This window comes from Chlorocebus sabaeus, chromosome 7 (assembly GCF_047675955.1).
Source record: "Chlorocebus sabaeus isolate Y175 chromosome 7, mChlSab1.0.hap1, whole genome shotgun sequence".
Lineage (NCBI taxonomy): Eukaryota > Metazoa > Chordata > Mammalia > Primates > Cercopithecidae > Chlorocebus > Chlorocebus sabaeus.
Window position 1 is genome coordinate 119,605,861 of NC_132910.1, and position 23,117 is coordinate 119,628,977.

The window sequence follows — 23,117 nt, forward strand, 5'->3', positions numbered from 1 at the left end:
TTCTTTAATGACCAGTGACGATGAGCTTTTTTATATATGTTCCTTGGCCACATAAATGTCTTCTTTTGAGAAGTGTCTGTTCATATTCTTCAAAGGATTATAAATCATTCTACTATAAAGACACATGCACATGTATGTTTACTGCAGCACTATTTACAATAGCAGAGACTTGGAAACTAACCCAAATGCCCATAAATGATAGACTGGATAAAGAAAATGTGGCACATATATACCATAGAATACTATGCAGCCATAAAAAAGAATGAGTTCCTGTCCTTTGCAGGGACATGGATGAAGCTGGAAGCCATCATTCTCAGCAAACTAACACAGGAACAGAAAACCAAATACCACATGCTCTCACTCACAAGTGGGAGTTGAACAATAAGAACACATGGACACAGAGAAGGGAACATCACACACTGAGGCCTGTTGGGAGGTGGGGAGCAAGGGGAGGGAGAGCATTAGAACAAATACCTAATGCATGCAGGGCTTAAAACCTAGATAATGGGTTGTTAGGTGCAGCAAACCACCATGGCACATGTATACCTATGTAACAAACCTGCACATTCTGCACATGTATCCTAGAACTTAAAGTACAATTAAAAAAAAAAAAAAAGAAAAAAAAAGAAATTTTAAAATTCCACATTGAAATCTTAATTGAAAAAGAAAAAATAATGGATCAAAGACCTAAATGTAGGACTCAAAATTACAAAACGACTAGAAAAAAACATTGAGAAGGTGCTTCAGGACACTGGTCTAGAAAAAGATTTTATGAATAAGACCTCAAAAGCACAGGAAACTAAAGTAAAAATAAATATTATTATATCAAACCAAAAGCTTGTGCACGGCAAAGGAAATAATCAACAGAGTGAATAGACAACCCACACAATGGGAGAAAATATCTGCAAACTCTTCATCTGACAGGGCATTAATATCCAGAATATGCAAAGAATTCAAACATTTCAACAGCAAAAAAATTTTTATTAAAAAATAGGCAAGTGATCTGAACAGATATTTCACAAAAGAAGACATAGAAATGGCCAACAAATATATGAAAAAATTCTCAACATCACTAATCAAGGATATAAAAATCAAAACCATAATGAAATATCGTTTCATCCTAGTTAGAATGCCTATTAACAAAAAGAAAAAATAATAAGTTCTGGCAAGAATGTAGAGAAATAGGAACTCATACACTGTTGGTGGGAATGTAGACTAGCACAGCCTCTACGGAGTAAAGTATGGAGATTCCTCAAAAAACTACAAAGAGAACTACCATATGTTTAAGCAATCCTACTGGTAGCATTTATCCAAAAGAAAGGAAATCAATGTGTCAGAGGTATCAGCACCCTACTGACAATTGTGCCACCTACAGGCCTGAAGGTCAAACTACACAACCCAATACAAAGTCCACTGACAAAGGGTACATACAGCACTGGAGAATGAGACAAGCCTCCTGAGACCTCTGCAATCCCAGCCCTGTAGAAGGTAGTGAGCCAGCTCATATGCCTAATATATCACTACTACAACTGGCATTTGAGAAAGCCACCGCACAAAGGCTATCAATAACCAAGGAACTCACACAGGGTCCTTTCCCCTGAAAGCACCCAGAAGCAAAGCCAAATGACCATACCCAACATACATTATAGTCATGCTTGAGAAAGCTAACTCAGCCATTAGTAAGTTGAGCAGAGCTCTAAAAGGTCCTCTATAACTTTTTACATCATACCCATCAAAATATGCCAGAAGTGAACAACTTCAAGCCAAAGTATCAGAGAGAAGTTCAATATGTGAATGGGGAACTAAACAACCACAACACACTGGGCACGGTGGCTCATGCCTGTAATTCCAACACTTTGGAAGGCTGAGATGGGTGGATCACCTGAGGTCAGGAGTTCAAGACCAGCTTGGCCAACATGGTGAAACCCCATCTTTATTAAAAATACAAAAATTAGCCGGGCATAGTGGCACGACCTGTAGTCCCAGCTACTCAGGAAGATGAGGTAGGAGGATCGCTTGAACCTGAGAGGTGGGGGCTACAGTGAGCCAAGACTGCACTACTGCACTCCAGCCTGGCTGAAAGAGGGAAATTCTGCCTCAAAACAAAACAAAACAAAACAAAACAAAAACAAAAAACAAAAAGCCTCTGATAATGCAACACCATTTTACAAGAATCTAATAGAAAGTACTGAACAGGGAAACTCTAAAAGATTTCAAGCAATCAAAGGGTAATAAATGCTTTTTAGCACTTTTTAAATTTGTAAAATGTTGACATTTCCCTTTTGAAAAAGTGTCTTCATTATTTCAGCAAGCACTAAAATACTTCTATTTTTATGAGTTCACTCATAAAGTTTTGAGTTTTTACCTGAGTGTAATGGCTCACACCTGTAATCCTAGCACTTTAGGGGGCCAAAGTGGGAGAATGGCTTAAGGCCAGGAGTCTGAGACCAGTCTAGGCAATGTAGTGAGACCCCCATCTCTACAAAAAAAGAAAAAAAAAAAAACATTAGCCAGGCATGGGCGTGGTGGTACTGCCTGTAGTCCCAGCTATTCAGGAGGCTATGGCAGAAGGATTGCTTGAGCCCAGGAGTTTGAAGTTACAGTGAGCCATGATCACATCACTACACTCCCGCCTGGGAGACAAAGTAAGACCCTACTTCTAAAAAGAAAAGAAGAAAAGAAAAAAAAAAGAGAGAGAGAGAGAAAACAAAAGAAAAAAGTTATGAGTTTACTCTCAATCTTGGTCTCGCAACCTTATTTTTTTCATGAGATCTTAAGTTCCTCAACCACAAGGGATAGTTTTTAATAATGAATTTAGAAAATATATACATTTTCATAAACTGTATTTCTTCAAAAGAAAAGAACATGGAAGAATTTAATAGGAAAAAAAGGGTCAGAGATAATTCTTTTCATGTTTATAAAGAATTGGACAAGATGATGTTTAATGCCAACATGCCTCTAAAGTGCAATGGAATTTATATGTATTCATTTATATTCCTATGTGGTCTAGTTCTCAATTGTTTGCTTACTGACCCTCATAAACACAGCCTGTCAAGCAAATAAAACCAGAAATATCAATCACAAACTTGTGCTGCTCAGAGCATGTGACATTTCAGGACTTCATTTGTAGCATGTGACATTTTGTTTTATTCATATTCTCTTCTCTATGTTAAAACTTTACCTAATTAAAGAGTTTGCCTACTTCACTAGAAATAACTGTGTTAGACAATAACCATGCTTTCAGTAAATTCCTTCTTTTGGGAAGTTTTAAGGTTAGCTCTTGTATAAAGCAGTCCTCCAAGTGTGACCTCCAGTCTATCAGGAACTTACTAGAAACGCAAATTCCTGAACACTACCCCAAACCCACTGAATCAGAAACTCTGAGAGTGGAGCCCAGCACTCTGAATTTTAACAAGCTCTGCAGATGACTCTAATACACACCAAAGCTTAAGAACCACTGTCTTAGGAGGATCAGGTATCTTAATTCCCTCCCTGCTCAATTGATACCAAGGTCCGAATTTATCCGTTGTATTCTCAAGAACCTCAAAGAATCTCTATAAAGTTAGTACTAAATAATCTTCCTTCAGGAAAGACAGTGGTATTTGCACATAGTTCTTTACAGTTACTTGGTGAGAACAACAGACCAAGACAGTCTGTTCTCTGCTAATGAGCCTATCTTCAGGGTGCCTTAGGAACTTCATTTTTCTTGATCTGCTGAATTAGTGGTTACTGCTTCAGCAGAGGCAGCCTCACTTGATTTGTTCAGGTTCCCAAGAATGCTGGATAATATCACCAGAATCCTTCGCAATGTGAGAATGAGGATTATCTGACGGGAAAGGCAAAGCCTCTCTAAGGACATGCATTTATCCCATGAAAATAGTATACTACCACAAAATACAAATAAGTGCTAGAGAAACAACCATTTAAATGGCACTGCTGGGATTTCCAGTTAAAGGTAGTACCTTGAGCCCTACTATGTCCCCAAACAACAACAAAACCTTAGACAGTTATGTGTTTATTTTTTAAAGGCATAAATTCAAAAGAACAAGAAAGAAGAGATAAATGCTAGAAAGCAGATGGGAGTTAGGCACTAACTTACAAGCAGACCCACAAAGCTGAATTTTGGCCAGAAATAGGAAAAAGTGAAAAACAACCAAACTTCCATGACAGAATTCCTAAAAGATGATAAAATTAGTTGATTTTGGTACTTCTGCAAGTTGACAGGAGGGCAGTGCTAAAAATAGCAATTAGACTTCTCTCATCCTCTCCTATACCTTGCATGGGAGATGGAACCTTAAAATATAAGCTTCATTAGCTGAGAGATACCAGGAATAGTTTATTATAGACTACCATACTGACAACTGAAGAATAAAATCAAACTTTACAGCTTTCTTCCTCTTTGGGTTCCAGAATGCTGCTAGTTAGAAGACTGATGGTCAGGAATGTTGACAGTCAGCTTTCCAGACAGGACAGTCTTCTCTGGAGAATCTGACCAGCTTGAGAGAAAAACAGCTATAACAATGGTTCTCAAAGTGTGGTCCAGGAACTCCTAAGATTCCCTCCTCTCAGAGCGTAAGCAAGGTCAAATCTATTTGCAAAATAATTCTACAATGTCATTTGCCTGTTTTACTCTAATTCTCTCAAAAGTTCAGAGTGGAGTTTTCAAATGCTGCACCATGTGTGATACTGTAAGATACTGAAAGCAGAAACAGATGTGGATCCAACTGTCTTTTATTAAGCTGACATTAAAATGATTCACAAAAATGTAAAGTAATGTCACTCTTCCAATATTTTACTTTAAAAAATAGAGTCATTTTTCATTAAAAAATACATTATCTATGTTAGCATATAATGGGTTTACTCTTGTATTTTTGATGAATAAATATTTTTAAATTCAGTTTTAATTTCTATTATAGTAAATACTGACAAATGTAATCCACATAAACAAAAGTTCTCTGTGGTCCTTAGTCATTTTTTAAGCACATAAAAGGGTCCTGCGACCAAAACATTTGAGAACTGATGAGGTAAAGAAACTGATATTGGGGGTTCCACCAGTTAAAAAGTCTGTCCACCAGCAATCCCAACTATGCACATGGAGCTTTCAATCTGCTTTTAAAAATCACTTTAAAACACAGATACAGAAAACCACATAAAACAAATATATACCTTAGCGATTTATTATAAGGCTAACAATCTTGAAATTGTCATCCAGGTGAAGAAATAAAACTTTGCCAGACACCTCAGAAGTCCCTCTACATGCCCCACAGATCTATAATTTAGTCGTGCCCCGTCATGTCTTTTTTTTTAATTGGGATAAGATATACAACATAATATTTCACATTTTAATCACTTTGAATGTACAGTTTGGTTTACCCATTTTAAAATTTAATAAGTTTCTAAAGTCTCTTTTAGTCTGAAAATTCCTTCCCATCACTTTCTTTTTCTTACAATTTATCTATCGCTGAAAGCAGACTGCTTAGGCCAGTAGAGTGTTCTGCACCCTGGATTTTGCTGATTACTCACGGTGCAATTCCGTATGTTCCTCTGTCCTCGGTGTTTCTTTTCTTTTCTTTTTCCCCATAGGTTACTGGGGTACAGGTGGTGGTTGATTACATAAGTTCTTTAGTGGTGATTTGTGAGATTTTGGTGCAGCCATCACCCGAGCAGTATACACTGCACCCTATTTGTAATCTTTTATTCCTCACCCCCTCCCACCCTTCCCCCCAAGTCCCCTAAGTCCATTGTGCCATTCTTATGCCCTTGCGTCCTCATAGCTTAGCTCCCACATATCAGTAAGAACATACGATGTTTAGTTTTCCATTCCTGAGTTACTTCATTTAGAATAACAGTCTCATCCAGGTCGCTGTGAATGCTGTTAATTCATTCCTTTTTATAGCCGAGCAGTATTCCACCGTACATTTATATCACAGTTTCTTCATCCACTCATTGATTGACAGGCATTTGGGTTGGTTCCATGATTTTGCTATTGTGAATTATGCTGCTCTAAATGTTCATGCAAGTATCTTTTTCATATAATGACCTTTTTTCCTCTGGGTAGATACTCAGTAGTGGGATTGCCGGATCAGATGGTAATTCTACTTTTGTTCTTTAAGAAATCTCCACACTGTTTTCCATAGTGGTTGTACTAGTTTACATTCCCACCAGCAGTGTAGAAGTGTTCCCTGATCACCGCAGCCATGCTAACACCTACTGTTTTTTGATTTTTTGATTATGGCCATTCTTGCAGGAGTAAGGTGGTATCACATTGTGGTTTTGATTTGTGTTTCCCTGATCATTAGTGATGTTGAGCATTTTTTCATAAGTTTGTTGGCCATTTGTATATCTTCTTTTGAAAACTGTCTATTCATGTCCTTAGTCCACTTTTTGATGGGATTGTTTGTTTTTATCTTAATGATTTGAGTTCATTGTAGATTCTGGATATTAGTCATTTGGCAGATGTATACATTGTGAAGATTTTCTCCCACTCTGTGAGTTGTCTGTTTACTCTGCTGATTATTCCTTTTGCCACACAAAAGCTCTTTAGTTTAAGTCCCAGCTATTTATCTTTGTTTTTACTGCATTTGCTTTTGGGTTCTTGGTCATGAAATCCTTACCTAAGCCAATGTCTAGAAGAGTTTTTCCAATGTTATCTTCTAGAATTTTTATAGTTTCAGGTCTTATATTTAAGTCCTTAATCCATCTTGAGTTGATTTGTGCATAAGGTGAGAGATGAGGATCCAGTTTCACTCTCCATGTGGCTAGCCAATTATCCTAGCACCATTTGTTGAAAAGGGTATCCCTTCCCCCACTTTATTTTTGTGTGCTTTGTCGAAGATCAGTTGGCTGTTAAGTATTTGGGTTTATTTCTGGGTTCTCTATTCTGTTCCATTGGTCTATGTGCCTGTTTTTATACCAGTACCATGCTGTTTTGGTGACCATGGCCTTATGGTATAGTTTGAAATCAGGTAGTGTGATGCCTCCAGATTTGCTCTTTTCACTTAGTCTTGCTTGGGCTATATGGGCAATTTTTTGGTTTCATAAGAATTTTAGAATTGTTTTTGCTAATTCTGTGAAGAATGATGGTGGTATTTTGATGGGGATTGCATTATATTTGTGGATTGCTTTTGGCAGTATGGTTGGTCATTTTCACAATATTGATTCTACCCTTCCTGAGTATGGGATGTGTTTCCATTTGTTTGTGTCATCCATGATTTCTTTCAGCAGTGTTTTGTACTTTTCCTTGTAAAGGTCTTTAGCCTCCTTGGTTAGGTATATTTAGAGTACTTAAATTTTTTGGCAGTTATTGTAAAAGGGGATGAGTTCTTGATTTGATTCTCTGCTTGGTCGCTGTTAGTGTATAGAAGAGCAACTGATTTGTGTATGTTAATCTTGTATCCAGAAACTTAGCTGAATTCTTTGATCAGTTCTAGGAGCCTTCTGGAGGAGTCTTTAGGGTTTCTGAAGTAAACAATCGTATCTTCAGCAAACAGTGACAGTTTGACTACTTCTTTATCAATTTGGATACCCTTTATTTCTTTCTCTTGTCTGACTGCTCTGGCTACGATTTCCTGTACTATGTTGAAGAGGAGTGATGAGAGTGGGTATCCTTGTCTTGTTCCAGTTCTCAGAAGGAATGCTTTCAACTTTTCCCCATTCAGTATTATGTTGGCTGTGGGTTTGTCATAGATGGCTTTCATTACATTGAGGTATTGTCCCTTGTATGCTGATTTTGCTGAGAGTTTTAATCATAAACGATGCTGGATTTTGTCGAATGCTTTTCCCACATCAATTGAGATAATCATTTGATGTTTGTTTTTAATTCTGTTTATGTGGTGTATCACATTTATTGACTTGCATATATTAAACCATCCCTGTATACCTGGTATGAGACCCACTTGATCATGGTAGATTGTCTTTTTGATACGTTGTTGGATTCGATTAGCTAGTATTTTGCTAAGGATTTTAGCATCTATGTTCATCAGGGACATCGGTCTGTAGTTTTCTTTTTTGATTATGTTCTCTTCTGGTTTCGGTATTAGGGTGATGCTGGCTTCATAGAATGAATTAGGAAGAGTTCCCTCTTTCTCTATCTTGTGGAATAGTGTCAAAAGGATTGGTACCAATTCTTCTTTGAATGTCTGGTAGAATTCTGCTGTCAATCTGTCTGGTCCTGGACTTTTTTTGTTGATAATTTTTAAATTACCATTTTTATCTCACTGCTTGTTATTGGTCTGTTCAGGGTATCTAATTCTTCCTGATTTAAGCGAGGAGGTTTGTATTTTTCTAGGAGTTTATCCATCTCTTCTAGGTTTTCTAGTTTATGTGGGTAAAGGTGTTCATAGTAGCCTTGAATGATCTTTTGTATTTCTGTGCTTTCAGTTGTAATATCTCCCGTTTCGTTTCTTATTGAGGTTATTTGGATTTTCTCTCTTCTTTTCTTGGTTAATCTTCCTAATGGTCTATCAATTTTATTTATCTTTTCAAAGAACCAGCTTTTTGTTTCATTTATTTTTTGTATTTTTTGTTGTTGTTGTTTCAATTTTATTTAGTTCTGCTCTGATCTTAGTTATTTCCTTTCTTCTGCTGGGTTTGGGTTTGGTTTGTTCTTGTTTCTCTAGTTCCTTGAGGTGTGACCTTAGAATGTCTGCTATGCTCTGTTAGGCATTTAGGGCTATGAACTTTCCTCTTAGCACCACCTTTGCTGTATCCCAGAGGTTTTGATAGGTTGTGTTATTACTGTCATTCAGTTTGAAGAATTTTTAAATTTCCATCTTGATTTCATTTTTGACTCAAAAGCAGGTTATTTAATTTCCACATATTTCCATGGTTTTGTAGGTTTCCCTTTAGGAGTTGATTTACAATTTTATTCCACTGTGGTCTGAGAGAGCGCTTGATATAATTTCAATTTTCTTGAATTTATTAAGGCTCGTTTTGTGGCCTATCATATGGTCTATCTTGGAAAAAATTCCACACGCTGCTGAATGGAAAGTGTCTCCAATTATTGGATGAAATGTTCTGTATATATCTATTAAGCCCATTTGTTCCAAGGTATAGTTTAAATCCATTGTTTCTTTGTTGACTTTCTGTCTTGATGAACTGTCTAGTGATGTCAGTGGAGTACTGAAGTCTCCCACTATTACTCTGTTGCTTTCTATCTCATTTCTTAGTTAGTAATTGTTTTATAAATTTGGGAGCTCCAGTGTTAGACACATATATGTTTAGGGCTGTGATGTTTTCCTGTAGGACAAGGCCTTTTATCACTATATAATGTCCCTCTTGGTCTTTTTTAACTGCAGTTGCTTTAAAGTTCATTTTGTCTGACATAAGAATAGCTACCCCTGCTCGCTTTTGGTGCCTATTTGCATGAAATGCCTTTTTCCACACCTTTACTTTAAGTTTATGTGAGTCCTTATGTGTTAGGTGAGTGTCTTGAAGGCAGCAGATAGATAACTTAGCCATTCTGCAGTTCTGTATCTTTTTTTTTTTTTTTTTTTTTTTTTGAGATGGAGTTTTGCTCTGTCGCCAAGCTGGAGTGCAGTGGCACAATCTTGGCTCACTGCAACCTCCACCTCCCAGGTTCAAGAAATTCTCCTGCCTCAGCCTCCTGAGTAGCTGGGATTACAGGCACCCGCCACCATGCCCAGCTATACTTTTAGTAGAGACAATGTTTCACCAAGTTGGCCAGGACGGTCTCAATCTCTTGACCTCATGATCCACCTTCCTCAGTCTCCCAAACATTGGGATTACAAGTGTGAGCCACTGCGCCCAGCCAGTTCTGTATCTTTTAAGTGGATCATATAGGCTATTTATATTCAATGTTAGTATTGAGATGTGACATACCATTCCATTCATCATGCTATTTGTTGCCTGTGTACCTTGGTTTTTTATTTTTGCTTTTTAAATTATATTTTTGTTTTATAGGTCCTGTGAGATTTATGCTTTTAAAGAGGTTCTGTTTTGATGTGTTTCCAGGATTTGTTTCAAGATTTAGAGCTCCTTTTAGCAGTTCTTGTAGTGGTGGCTTTGTAGTAGCAAATTCTCTCAGCATTTGTTTCTCTGAAAAAGACTATCTTTCCCACATATATGATGCTTAGTTTCTCTGGATACAAAATTCTTGGCTGATAATTGTTTTGTTTGAGGAGGCTGAAGATAGGGCCCCAATCCCTTCTAACTTGTAGGGTTTCTATTGAGAAATCTGCTATTAGTCTGATAGGTTTTCCTTTAAAGTTTACCTAGTGCTTTTGTCTCACAGCTCTTAAGATTCTTTCCTTCATCTTAACTTTAGATAACCTGACAACAATGTGCCTAGGTGATGATCTTTTCGTGATGAATTTCCCAGGTGTTCTTTGTGCTTCTTGTATTTGGATGTCTAGGTCTCTAGCAAGACTGGGGAAGTTTTCCTCAATTATTTCCCCAAATGTTTTCGAAATTTTTAGATTTCTCTTACTCCTCAGGAACATCAATATTCTTAGGTTTGGTGGTTTAACATAATCGCAGACTTCTTGAAGACTTCATTCATATTTTCTTATTCTTTTTTCTTTGTCTTTGTTGGATTGGGTTAATTCGTAGACCTTGACTTTGAACTCTGAATTTCTTTCTTCTACTTGTTCAATTCTATTGATGAGACTTTCCAGAACATTTTGCATTTCTATAAGTGTGTCCAATATTTCCTGAAGTTTTGATTTTTTCTTTATGCTTATCTATTATCTTAAACATTTCTTTCTTCTTGTATCGTTTTTTGGATTTCCTTGCATTGGGCTTTGCCTTTCTCTGGTGCCTCCCTGATTAGCTTAATAACTAACCTCCTGAATGCTTTCTCAGGTAAATCAGAAATTCCTTCTTGGTTTGGATCCATTGCTGGTGACCTAGTGTGATTTTGGGGGGGTGTTAAAAAGCCCTGTTTTGTCATATTAACAGAGCTGGTTTTCTAGTTCCTTCCCATTTGGGTAGGCTCTGTCAGAGGGAAGGTCTAGGGCTGAAGGCTGTTGTTCAGATTATTTTGTCCTACGGGGTGTTCCCTTGATGTAGTACTCTCCCCTTTTTCCTATGGATGTGACTTCCTGAGAGCTGAGCTGCAGTGATTGTTATCTCTCTTCTGGGTCTAGCCACCTAGCAAGTCTACCAGGCTCCAGGCTGGTGGGGGTTGTCTGCACAGAGTCCTGTGATATGAACTGTCTATGGGTCTCTCAGCCATGGATACCAGCACCTGTTCCAGTAGAGGTGGCAGGGGGGTGAAATGGATTCTGCGAGGATTCTTAGTTTTGGTGGTTTAATGTTCTATTTTTGTGCTGGTTGGCCTCCTGCCAGGAGGTGGCACTTTCCAGAGGGCATCAGCTGTGGTAGTATGGAGAGGAACTGGCAGTGGGCAGGGCCCTAGAACTCCCAAGAGTACACACCCTTTGTCTTCAGCTACTAGGGAGGGTAGAGAAGGACCAGCAGGTGGGGGAAGGGCTAGGCATGTCTAAGCTCAGACTCTCCTTGGGTGGGTCTTGCTGCAGCTGCTGTGGAGGATGTGGGTGAGGTTCCCAGGCCAATGGAGTTGTGTACCTGGGAGGATAATGGCTGCCTCTGCTGAATCCTGCAGATTGTCAGGGAAGTGAGGGAAAGCCAGCAGTCACAGGCCTCACCTAGCTCCCACACCAGTCGAAAGGCTGGTCTTACTCCCACGTTTCCCCACAAAAGCACCAAATCTGTTTCTGTTTCCAAACAGTGGGCAAGGGTTGTGTCCTCAGTATTTCTATTTCCTACAAATTGACAGTTGGATCCAGAGGTAAACAGTAGATTTAGAGGCTTAATAAAACCTGGGTTCACTCTGATCAACATTTTTTTTTTTTGGAGACAGGGTCTCATTCCGTTGCCTGTGCAGTGGCACAATCACAATCACAGCTCACTGCAGCCTCTCAATGTCCCCAGACCAAGCAATCCTCCTACATCAGCCTCCCAAGTAGCTGTGACCACAGCGTGCACCATCTGCCAAGCCTATTTATTTATTTATTTATTTATTTATTTATTTATTTATTTATTTTTTGTAGAAACAGGATCTTCCTGTGTCGCCCAAGTTGGTCTCGAACTCCTGGGCTCAAGTGATGCTCCTGCCTCAGCCTCCCAAAGTGCTGGGATTATAGGCGTGAGCCACCATGCCCAGCCCAATCTGCTTGTTAACACTCCACTGTTAAGCATAAGAAGATAGCCAAGGATTGCCAAACATTTTAAGACAGTATCTAACATGATAGGGATCTAAATAATACAGAAGCTTGGAAAGTTAGAGCACATAGAGAAGAAAACTTCTATTATTAATTTGTCCAAGCTCAAAGAAATAACAGAAGACACTGCATCCAGGAAACAAGCACAGGATGCTATAGATAAGAAATATTTAGAAAAGGAACTCTCAGAAAGTAAAAAAATAAGTAGCTAAAATTAAAGACTCAAATATAGTTTGAAGATAAAACTGGGGAAATCTCCCAGAAAGTAGTACCAAAAAGAGAGAAAGAGAGATTTATGGAATCCACCAACAGGTGAGAAAAGACCTAAATCAAAGCCTACCACAATAAAATGTTATAACAATGAAAGTAAAGAAAATGTCCTGAGCACTTTCAGAGGCAAAAACACACACACACACAAATAAAATACATTTTATTTAAAACTTCTTAAGCACAACACTGAAAGACTTAAGACAATGAAACAATTCTTTCAAAATTCTGAGGAAAATGTTTCCAGTCTAGTATCCTGTCTTAGTCCATTTCCTGCTATTATAACAGAGTACCACAAACTGGGTAATTTATAAAGAAAAGAGATTTATTTGCTTCATGGTTCTGAAGGCTGAGACATGGTACCAGCATCTGCTTAGCCATCTGGTGAGGGCCTCCTTTTTGCATCATCCCATAGCAGAAAGCAGAAAGGCAAGCAAACTCCACTGTCATAACCTAATCTTATGTACCACCTTAAAAGTACCACCTCTAATACTATCACAATGGCAATTAAATTTCAACATGAGTTTTGGAGGGGGTACTTAAACCACAGCATATTCTACACTCAGTCAATTCAGCTATGGGAAATTAAAACATCTGCAAATACTAAAGGTCTCGAATATTTTGTCTCCCAAACACATTTTCTCAGAAAGTTACTTGAAGATTTACTCCACCAAATGAAGTCATAAACCAAGAAAGGAAGGCATGAGATCCATGGAAGACAGGACCCAACGTATTAGAGAGGCAAAGAAAACCCACAAGATGACACTGCCCTTGAACAATAGCTATGTAGCAGAAAACAATCAGTCAAGATTGGAACAGATCAGAAGTCTCCAGGAAATATTTATTCAAGATATGAAAATGATAAATTACTCAATGTTTCTGAATATACGAACAGGATATTTATACAACTGAGAATGGTTTGCAATTAATGAATTAGTGTTGAGAATGCAGATAACTAATTAAATGAACAAGAAATAGAATTATCAATTCCAGGAAAAACAAAAATACTGTGCAGGCAAGGAAAAGTAACTATCAAATCCTACATAGTTTAGCTGTGAATTATATTTATGTAATTGTCATAATGTAGTTAATGATTATGATATAACTATATTGGAGGATGGCAGGATGGGAAGTATGCTTGCATATACCAATGTAAGGTGCTGGTCAAAGAGAGGTAAATCCTCCTCTTCCTTAGCAAGAAGTCAACAGATGAGGCCTAATTCTGAAAAATCAAGAAATATGGTAATTAGAAATAAGGGGGCTAATACCAAATGAATCAAAGATTAAAGTGATTCTCTTTCAGAAATAGGAAATGACCCTCCAAATAATGTATAACTGATAAACATAAAAACTAAACTTAAACAAACACTAAACTATTAGGTTGGTGCAAAAGTAACTGTGGTTTTTGCGATTAAAAGTAATAGTATTGCTGCAGCTATGGATAGTAGACACTCTTTCAAAGACAGCTGAACATATTTTATGCTACTATAGTTTTATCTTTAATTGCTTTCAGGTTGTAGCTTAGGTGACATTTCTCACTCACAAGAATGATAAACTATTTTCCCAGTTGTGGAAAACTGGAAAGCAAAGCAGGATTACTATGCAAGGTAGCACTCCAAAGTATCCTGTAGGAATATATCCCCATCCCTAGCTCCAGCCTGCCTCAACTATGGATCAAAGATTAAGGGCTGGGAAAACCAGCTTTAGAACTGACATCAGGTGCCTATGTCAAAAGATTGGTCAGGACAGACCATGGAATATGGGCCTAGAGCACAGAAGCTGCCAGTTACAGAGTAGCAATGGCCACAAGGGATTAATCTGAACTCAATACAACTTGACCACAGAGAAAGGTGAGATTGAGTCAGACCCTAGTACCATGGGAAAATTACACGGTTGCTTGGCAGTTCCTTAATAACCTATGGGCACAAATATTTACTTCCTTTTTATTATTATTATTATTATTATACTTTAAGTTCTAGGGTACATGTGCATAACGTGCGGGTTTGTTACATATGTATACACGTGCCATGTTGGTGTGCTGCACCCATCAACTCGTCAGCACCCATCAACTCGTCATTTACATCTGGTATAACTCCCAATGGAATCCCTCCGCCCCCCCCCACCCCGCCCATAATAGGCACTGGTGTGTGATGTTCCCCTTCCCGAGTCCAAGTGATCTCTTTGTTCAGTTTCCACCTATGAGTGAGAGCACGCAGTGTTCGGTTTTCTGTTCTTGCGATAGTTTGCTGAGAATGATGGTTTCCAGCTGCATCCATGTCCCTACAAAGGACACAAACTCATCCTTTGTTATGGCTGCATAGTATTCCATGGTGTATATGTGCCACATTTTCTTAATCCAGTCTGTCACTGATGGACATTTGGGTTGATTCCAAGTCTTTGCTATTGTGAATACTGCCACAATGAACATACCTGTGCATGTGTCTTTATAGCAGCATGATTTATAATCCTTTGGGTATATACCCAGTAATGGGATGGCTGGGTCATATAGTACTTCTAGTTAGATCCTTGAGAAATCGCCATACTGTTTTCCATAATGGTTGAACTAGTTTACAATCCCACCAACAGTGTAAAAGTGTTCCTATTTCTCCACATCCTCTCCAGCACCTGTTGTTTCCTGACTTTTTTATGATTGCCATGCTAACTGGTGTCAGATGGTATCTCATTGTGGTTTTGATTTGCATTTCTCTGATAGCCAGTGATGACAAGCATTTTTCCATGTGTCTGTTGGCTGTATGAATGTCTTCTTTTGAGAAATGTCTGTTCATATCCTTTGCCCACTTTTTGATGGGGTTGTTTTTTTCTTGTAAATTTGTTTGAGCTCTTTGTAGGTTCTGGATATTAGCCCTTTGTCAGATGAGTAGATTGCAAAAATTTTCACGCATTCTGTAGGTTGCTTGTTCACTCTGATGGTAGTCTCTTTTGCTGTGCAGAAGCTCTTTAATTAGATCACATTTGTCAATTTTGGCTTTTGTTGCCATTGCTTTTGGTGTTTTAGACATGAAGTCCTTGCCCATGCCTATGTCCTGAATGGTACTACCTAGGTTTTCTTCTAGAATTTTTATGGTATTAGGTCTAACATTTAAGTCTCTAATCCATCTTGAATTAATTTTCGTATAAGGAGTAAGGAAAGGATCCAGTTTCAGCTTTCTACTTATGGCGAGTCAATTTTCCCAGCACTGTTTCTTAAATAGGGAATCCTTTCCCCATTTCTTGTTTCTCTCAGGTTTGTCAAAGATCACATGGCTGTAGATGGGTGGTATTATTTCTGAGGACTCTGTTCTGTTCCATTGGTCTATCTCTCTGTTTTGGTACCAGTACCATGCTGTTTTGGTTACTGTAGCCTTGTAGTATAGCTGGAAGTCAGGTAGCGTGATGCTTCCAGCTTTGTTCTTTTGACTTAGGATTGTCTTGGAGATGTGGGCTCTTTTTTGGTTCCATATGAACTTTAAAGCAGTTTTATCCAATTCTGTGAAGAAACTCGTTGGTAGCTTGATGGGGATGGCATTGAATCTATAAATAACCTTGGGCAGTATGGCCATTTTCACAATATTGATTCTTCCTATCCATGAGCATGGTATGTTCTTCCGTTTGTTTGTGTCCTCTTTTATTTCACTGAGCAGTGGTTTGTAGTTCTCCTTGAAGAGGTCCTTTACATCCCTTGTAAGTTGGATTCCTAGGTATTTTATTCTCTTTGAAGCAATTGTGAATGGAAGTTCATTCATGATTTGGCTCTCTGTTTGTTACTGGTCTCTACGAATGCTTGTGATTTTTGCACATTAATTTTGTATCCTGAGACTTTGCTGAAGTTGCTTATCAGCTTAAGGAGATTTTGGGCTGAGACAATGGGATTTTCTAAATATACAATCATGTCATCTGCAAAGAGGGACAATTTGACTTCTTCTTTTCCTAACCATATCCCCTTGATTTCTTTCTCTTGCCTGATTGCCCTAGCCAGAACTTCCAACACTATGTTGAATAGGAGTGGCGAGAGAGGGCATCCTTGTCTTGTGCCAGTTTTCAAAGGGAATTTTTCCAGCTTTTGCCCATTCAGTATGATATTGGCTGTGGGTTTGTCATAAATAACTCTTATTATTTTGAGATACATTCCATCAATACCAAATTTATTGAGCGTTTTTAGCATGAAGGGCTGTTGAATTTTCTCAAAGGCCTTTTCTGCATCTATTGAGATAATCATGTGGTTTTTGTCTTTGGTTCTGTTTATATGCTGGATTATGTTTATTGATTTGCGAATGTTGAACCAGCCTTGCATCCCAGGGATGAAGCCCACTTGATCATGGTGGATAAGCTTTTTGATGTGCTGCTGGATTCGGTTTGCCAGTATTTTATTGAGGATTTTTGCATCGATGTTCATCAGGGATATTGGTCTAAAATTCTCTTTTTTTGTTGTGTGTCTGCCAGGCTTTGGTATCAGGATGATGTTGGCCTCATAAAATGAGTCAGGGAGGATTCCCTCTTTTTCTATTGATTGGAATAGTTTCAGAAGGAATGGTACCACCTCCTCCTGTACCTCTGGTAGAATTCAGCTGTGAATCCATCTGGTCCTGGACTTTTTTTCGTTGGTAGGCTATTAATTATTGCCTCAATTTCAGAGCCTGCTATTGGTCTATTCAGGGATTCAACTTCTTCCTGGTTTAGTCTTGGGAGAGTGTAAGTGTCCAGGAAATTATCCATTTCTTCTAGGTTTTCTAGTTTATTTGCATAGAGGTGTTTATAGTATTCTCTGATGGTAGTTTGTATTTCTGTGGGGTCAGTGGTGATATCCCCTTTATCAATTTTTATTGCGTCTATTTGATTCTTCTCTCTTTTCTTCTTTGTCTTGCTAGCAGTCTATCAATTTTGTTGATCTTTTCAAAAAACCAACTCCTGGATTCATTGATTTTTTGGAGGGTTTTTTGTGTCTCTATCTTCTTCAGTTCAGCTCTGATCTTAGTTATTTCTTGCCTTCTGCTAGCTTTTGAATGCATTTGCTCTTGCTTCTCTAGTTCTTTTAATTGTGATGCTAGAGTGTCAATTTTAGATCTTTCCAGCTTTCTCTTGTGGGCATTTAGTCCTATAAATTTCCCTCTACACACTGCTTTAAATGTGTCCCAGAGATTCTGGTATGTTGTATCTTTGTTCTCATTGGTTTCAAAGAACATCTTTATTTCTGCCTTCATTTTGTTATGTACCCAGTAGTCATTCAGGAGCAAGTTGTTCAGTTTCCATGTAGTTGAGCAGTTTTGATTGATTTTCTTAGTCCTGAGTTCTAGTTTGATTGCACTGTGGTCTGAGAGACAGTTTGTTATAATTTCTGTTCTTGTACATTTGCTGAGGAGTGCTGTACTTCCAATTATGTGGTCAATTTTGGAATAACTGCGATGTGGTGCTGAGAAGAATGTATATTCTGTTGATTTGGGGTGGAGAGTTCTTAGATGTCTATTAGGTCCGCTTGGTGCAGAGATGAGTTCAATTCCTGGATATCCTTGTTAACTGTCTCGTTGATCTGTCTAATGTTGACAGTGGGGTTTTGAAGTCTCCCATTATTATTGTATGGGAGTCTAAGTCTCTTTGTAAGTCTCTAAGGACTTGCTTTATGAATCTGGGTGCTCCTGTATTGGGTGCATAGATATTTAGGATAGTTAGCTCTTCCTGTTGAATTGATCCCTTTATCATTATGTAATGGCCTTCTTTGTCTCTTTTGATCTTTGATGGTTTAAAGTCTGTTTTATCAGAGACTAGTATTGCAACTCCTGCTTTTTTTTTGTTCTCCATTTGCTTGGTAGATCTTCCTCCATCCCTTTATTTTGAGCCTATGTGTGCCTCTGCATGTGAGATGGGTCTCCTGAATACAGCAGACTGATGGGTCTTGACTCTTTATCCAGTTTGCCTGTCTGTGTCTTTTAATTGAAGCATTTAGTCCATTTACATTTAAGGTTAAGATTGTTATGTGTGAACTTGGTCCTGCCATTATGATATTAACTGGTTATTTTGCTTGTTAGTTGATGCAGTTTCTTCCTAGCCTCGATGGTCTTTACATTTTGGCATGTTTTTGCAATGGCTGGTACCAGTTGTTCCTTTCCATGTTTAGTGCTTCCTTCAGGGTCTCTTGTAAGGCAGGCCTGGTGGTGACAAAATCTCTAAGCATTTGCTTGTCTGTAAAGGATTTTATTTCTCCTTCACTTATGAAACTTAGTTTGGCTGGATATGAAATTCTGGGTTTGAAATTCTTTTCTTTAAGAATGTTGAATATTGGCCCCCACTCTCTTCTGGCTTGGAGAGTTTCTGCCGAGAGATCTGCTGTTAGTCTGATGGGCTTCCCTTTGTGGGTAACCCAACCTTTCTCTCTGGCTGCCCTTAACAGTTTTTCCTTCATCTCAACTTTGGTGAATCTGACAATTATGTGTCTTGGAGTTGTTCTTCTCGAGGAGTATCTTTGTGGCGTTCTCTGTATTTCCTGAATTTGAATGTTGGCCTGCCTTACTAGGTTGGGGAAGTTCTCCTGGATGTTATCCTGAAGAGTGTTTTCCAACTTGGCTCCATTTTCCCCCTCACTTTCAGGCACCCCAATCAGATGTAGATTTGGTCTTTTCACATAATTCCATACTTCTTGAAGGCTTTGTTCATTTCTTTTTCCTCTTTTTTCTTTAGACTTCTCTTCTCGCTTCATTTCATTCATTTGCTCCTCAATCGCTGATACTCTTTCTTCCAGTTGATCGAGTCGGTTACTGAAGCTTGTGCGTTTGTCACGTATTTCTCTTGTCATGGTTTTTATCTCTGTCAGTTCGTTTATGGCCTTCTCTGCATTGATTATTCTAGTTATCCATTCTTCCATTCTTTTTTCAAGATTTTTAGTTTCTTTGCGCTGGTTACGTAATTCCTCCTTTAGCTCTGAGAAGTTTGATGGACTGAAGCCTTCTCTCAACTCATCAAAGTCATTCTCCGTCCAGCTTTGATCCGTTGCTGGCGATGAGCTGCGTTCCTTTGGAGGGGGAGATGCGCTCTTATTTTTTGAATTTCCAGCTTTTCTGCCCTGCTTTTTCCCCATCTTTGTGGTTTTATCTGTCTCTGGTCTTTGATGGTGGTGACGTACTGATGGGGTTTTGGTGTGGGTGTCCTTCCTGTTTGTTAGTTTTCCTTCTAACAGTCAGGACCCTCAGCTGTAGGTCTGTTGGAGATTGCTTGAGGTCCACTCCATACCCTGTTTGCCTGGGTATCAGCAGCAGAGGCTGCAGAAGATAGAATACTGCTGAACAGTGAGTGTCCCTGTGTGATTCTTGCTTTGGAAGCTTCGTCTCAGGGGTGTACCCCGCAGTGTGAGGTGTGGGGTGTTGGTCTGCCCCTAGTGGGGGATGTCTCCCAGTTAGGCTACTCAGACCCACTTCAGCAGGCCGTCTGTCCGTTCTCAGATCTCAACCTCCGTGTTGGGAGATCCACTGCTCTCTTCAAAGCTGTCAGACAGGGCCGTTTCCATCTGCAGAGGTTTCTGCTGCTTTTTTGTTCGTTTGTTTAGCTGTGCCCTGTCCCCAGAGGTGGAGTCTACAGAGACAGGCAGGCCTCCTTGAGCTGCTGTGGGCTCCACCCAGTTCGAGCTTCCCAGCGGCTTTGTTTACCTACTTAAGCCTCATCAGTGGCAGGCACCCCTCCCCCAGCCTCACTGCTGCCTTGCCGTTAGATCGCAGACTGCTGTGCCAGCAATGAGGGAGGCTCTGTGGGCGTGGGACCCTCCCGGCCTGGTGTGGGATATAATCTCCTGGTGTGCCCTTTGCTAAGACCCTTGGTAAAGCGTAGTATTGGGGTGGGAGTTACCCGATTTTCCAGGTGGTGTGTGTCTCAGTTCCCCTGGCTAGGAAAAGGGATTCCCTTCGCCCTTGCACTTCCCAGGTGAGGCGATGCCTCGCCCTGCTTCAGCTCTCGCTGGTCGGGCTGCAGCAGCTGACCAGCACTGATTGTCCCGCACTTCCTAGTGAGATGAACTGGGTACCTCAGTTGAAAATGCAGAAATCACCCATCTTCTGTGACGCTCACGCTGGGAGCTAGAGACTGGAGCTGTTCCTATTCAGCCATCTTGCTCTGCCCCCACAAATATTTACTTCTAATTGACCCCTTAACTAAGGGGATTAAAGTCTCTGATGTATATAAAATACAATCTGCACAGCAGCACTGCTTTTAGAAAAAGTATTCACTCTCTGAGATATGTTCAGCAATATAGATCAGAGTTAACATTTTGTGAACAAACCAGAAATCATACTGCTCAGAACCCATATGTTTCAGATCAAAATGAATAGATAAATTTGAAAATAGGACTTGAAAAACAAGGCTCAGAATGTATATCAGCAAAGTGGAAAAGACTAGAATATAAAACATAATGCTTCCAGCACTGGGAGGACACCAGATACAATGCACGAGCATTCCTTATCAAGAATAAGGGAAATAGGCTGGGTGCGGTGGCTCACACCTGTAATCCTAGCACTTTGGGAGGCCAAGGCAGGAGCCCAGAAGTTCAAGACCAGCCTGGGCAACATGGCAGAACTCTGTCTCTACAAAAAAAAACACACAAAAATTAGTCGGGCATGGTGGCGTGTGCCTATAGTCCCAGCTATGTAGGAGGCTGAGGGAAGAAGATTGCTTGAGCCCAGGAGGTGGAGGTTGTAGTGAGCTGAGATTGCACCACTGCATTCCGACCTGGGCGACACAGCCAGACCCTGTCTCAAAAAAAAAAAAAAAAAAAAAAAAGGAATGGAAATAATATTTACTAAGTACCTGCTACATGCCAGGTTTATACCAGTACCTTAACGCTATTTCATTTAATCCTTACAATAAATGTAGGAAGAGTTATTCTCTTTTCCAGGTGAAGAACAGGCTTAGATAAAGGATACAATTTGCCAAAAACATGATTAGTTACAGAACTGGAACTTGAAACCAGAACTATCTGGCTCCAAAGGCCTTATCTTTCCATTAACCTCCCTGCAAAATATGTGAAACCCTATACTGAGATGTTTCACATCTATGAAAGGGCACTAAGAATTAGTGACTTAATCACCTTATAGTAGATGAGTAGTATAAGACATCACTCAAACTTCCAGTAAAAATATACATGAACAAGATTCCTATCTTCCCCCTGGCCAAAGCAGTAGGTATTAATTTCAAATATGCCCACGGATACTTAAATAATATGTGAGTTAGCTAAAATGATTTAAAGATGAGGCATAGATTTCCATCACTCCCAGGAAGAAGAAATTGTCTCTTCAGAACATATTCTGAACACCACATTGCCACCATTCACTTGAAGCCTTTATCACTCAAAAGCTTTCAGGGGAAGAAACCAACGTTAAACATTCTTATTCAGACTAAACTAAAAATGATGTACTTACTCTTAAAGAGGCTTCTAATTAAAAGAGTAAAAAATCACTTTGACAAACGTCACACTAGATGACATGACTAGTCACTACAAGACTATTTAAACATTGTGCCCTTTAGTGTAGGTAGGGGGAAATTTTGTTCTCCAAATGCTGTGTGCCCCACACACATTTGTGTGTTTCCTCAACCAAAATTCAGAAACCTTCTCCCATCACCACTATCCTCCCTTTCTTTTTACCAACTTAACTGAGATGTAACTCATTCGTTTAAAGTGTATCTGAATTTTGAAAACATATACACCCACGAAGCTGCTACCAGAATCAAGACACAAACTACTTCCACCACCTATAAAAGTTTTCTCATGCACCTTGAAGTCCACCCCTCCCTTCACTCCCAGGCCTACACAACTATTGTTCTGCTTTCTGCCATGATAGGTTAATTTGCATCTTCTAGAATTTTATATGACTGGAATCATGCACTATGTATTCTGATATGGTTCAGCTGTGTTCCCACCCAAATGTCATCTTGAACTATAGTTCCCATAATCCCCACATGTTGTGGGAGGGACCCAGTGGGAGGTAATTAAATCATGGGGGGTAGTTACTTCCATGCTATTCTTGTGATAGTGAGTTCTCACGAGATCTGATGGTTTTATAAGCGGTTTTCCCCACCTACACTCTGCACTTCTTACTGCCACCATGTGAAGAAGGACATGTTTGCTTCCCCTCTGCCATGCTTCCCCTCTGTAAGTATCGTGAGGCCTCCCCAGTCCTGCAGAACTATGAGTAATTAAACCTCTTTCCTTTATAAATTACCCATGAGGTCAGTAGTTCGAGACCAGCCTTGCCAACATGGTGAAACCCTGTCTCTACTAAAAATATAAAAACTAGCTGGTGTGGTGGCGGGCACCTGTAATCCCAGCTACTCGGGAGGCTGAGACAGGAGAATTGCTTGAACCCCAGGAGGTGGAGGCTGCAGTGAGCTGAGATCATGCCACTGCACTCCAGCCTGGGTGACAGAGCAAGACTCCATCTCAGGAAAAAAAAAAAATTACCCACTGTCAGGTATGTCACCAAATACATACTCTTTTTGAATCTGGCTTCTTTCACTCAGCATAATTATTTTGTAATTTATCTATGTGTATAATAGTTATTTTGTATTCCTAAGTAATATTTTATTGTATGGATAGATTACATTTTGTTTATTCATTCTCTTATTAATGAATATGTGGATTGCTTACAATTTTGGCTATTACGAATAAAACTGCTA

At 39.3% G+C, this 23,117-nt stretch overlaps 1 protein-coding gene across 3 annotated transcripts in view; it reads right to left on the bottom strand.

Annotated features, from left to right (window-relative positions):
- The window catches only part of CBR4 (carbonyl reductase 4), a 145,255-nt gene that overhangs the window by 77,653 nt on the left and 44,485 nt on the right, over window positions 1-23,117 (bottom strand). Inside the window, exon 5 of one of the 3 annotated variants that reach the window (XM_037993697.2) lies at window positions 12,634-13,692. The exons of the other annotated variants lie outside the window; for them this stretch is intronic. Within the exon in view, the coding sequence (XP_037849625.1) occupies window positions 13,673-13,692 (20 nt within the window). The 3' untranslated portion in view covers window positions 12,634-13,672. Of the gene's footprint in view, window positions 1-12,633; window positions 13,693-23,117 lie in introns of those variants that run through there. 3 annotated transcript variants of the gene reach the window in all.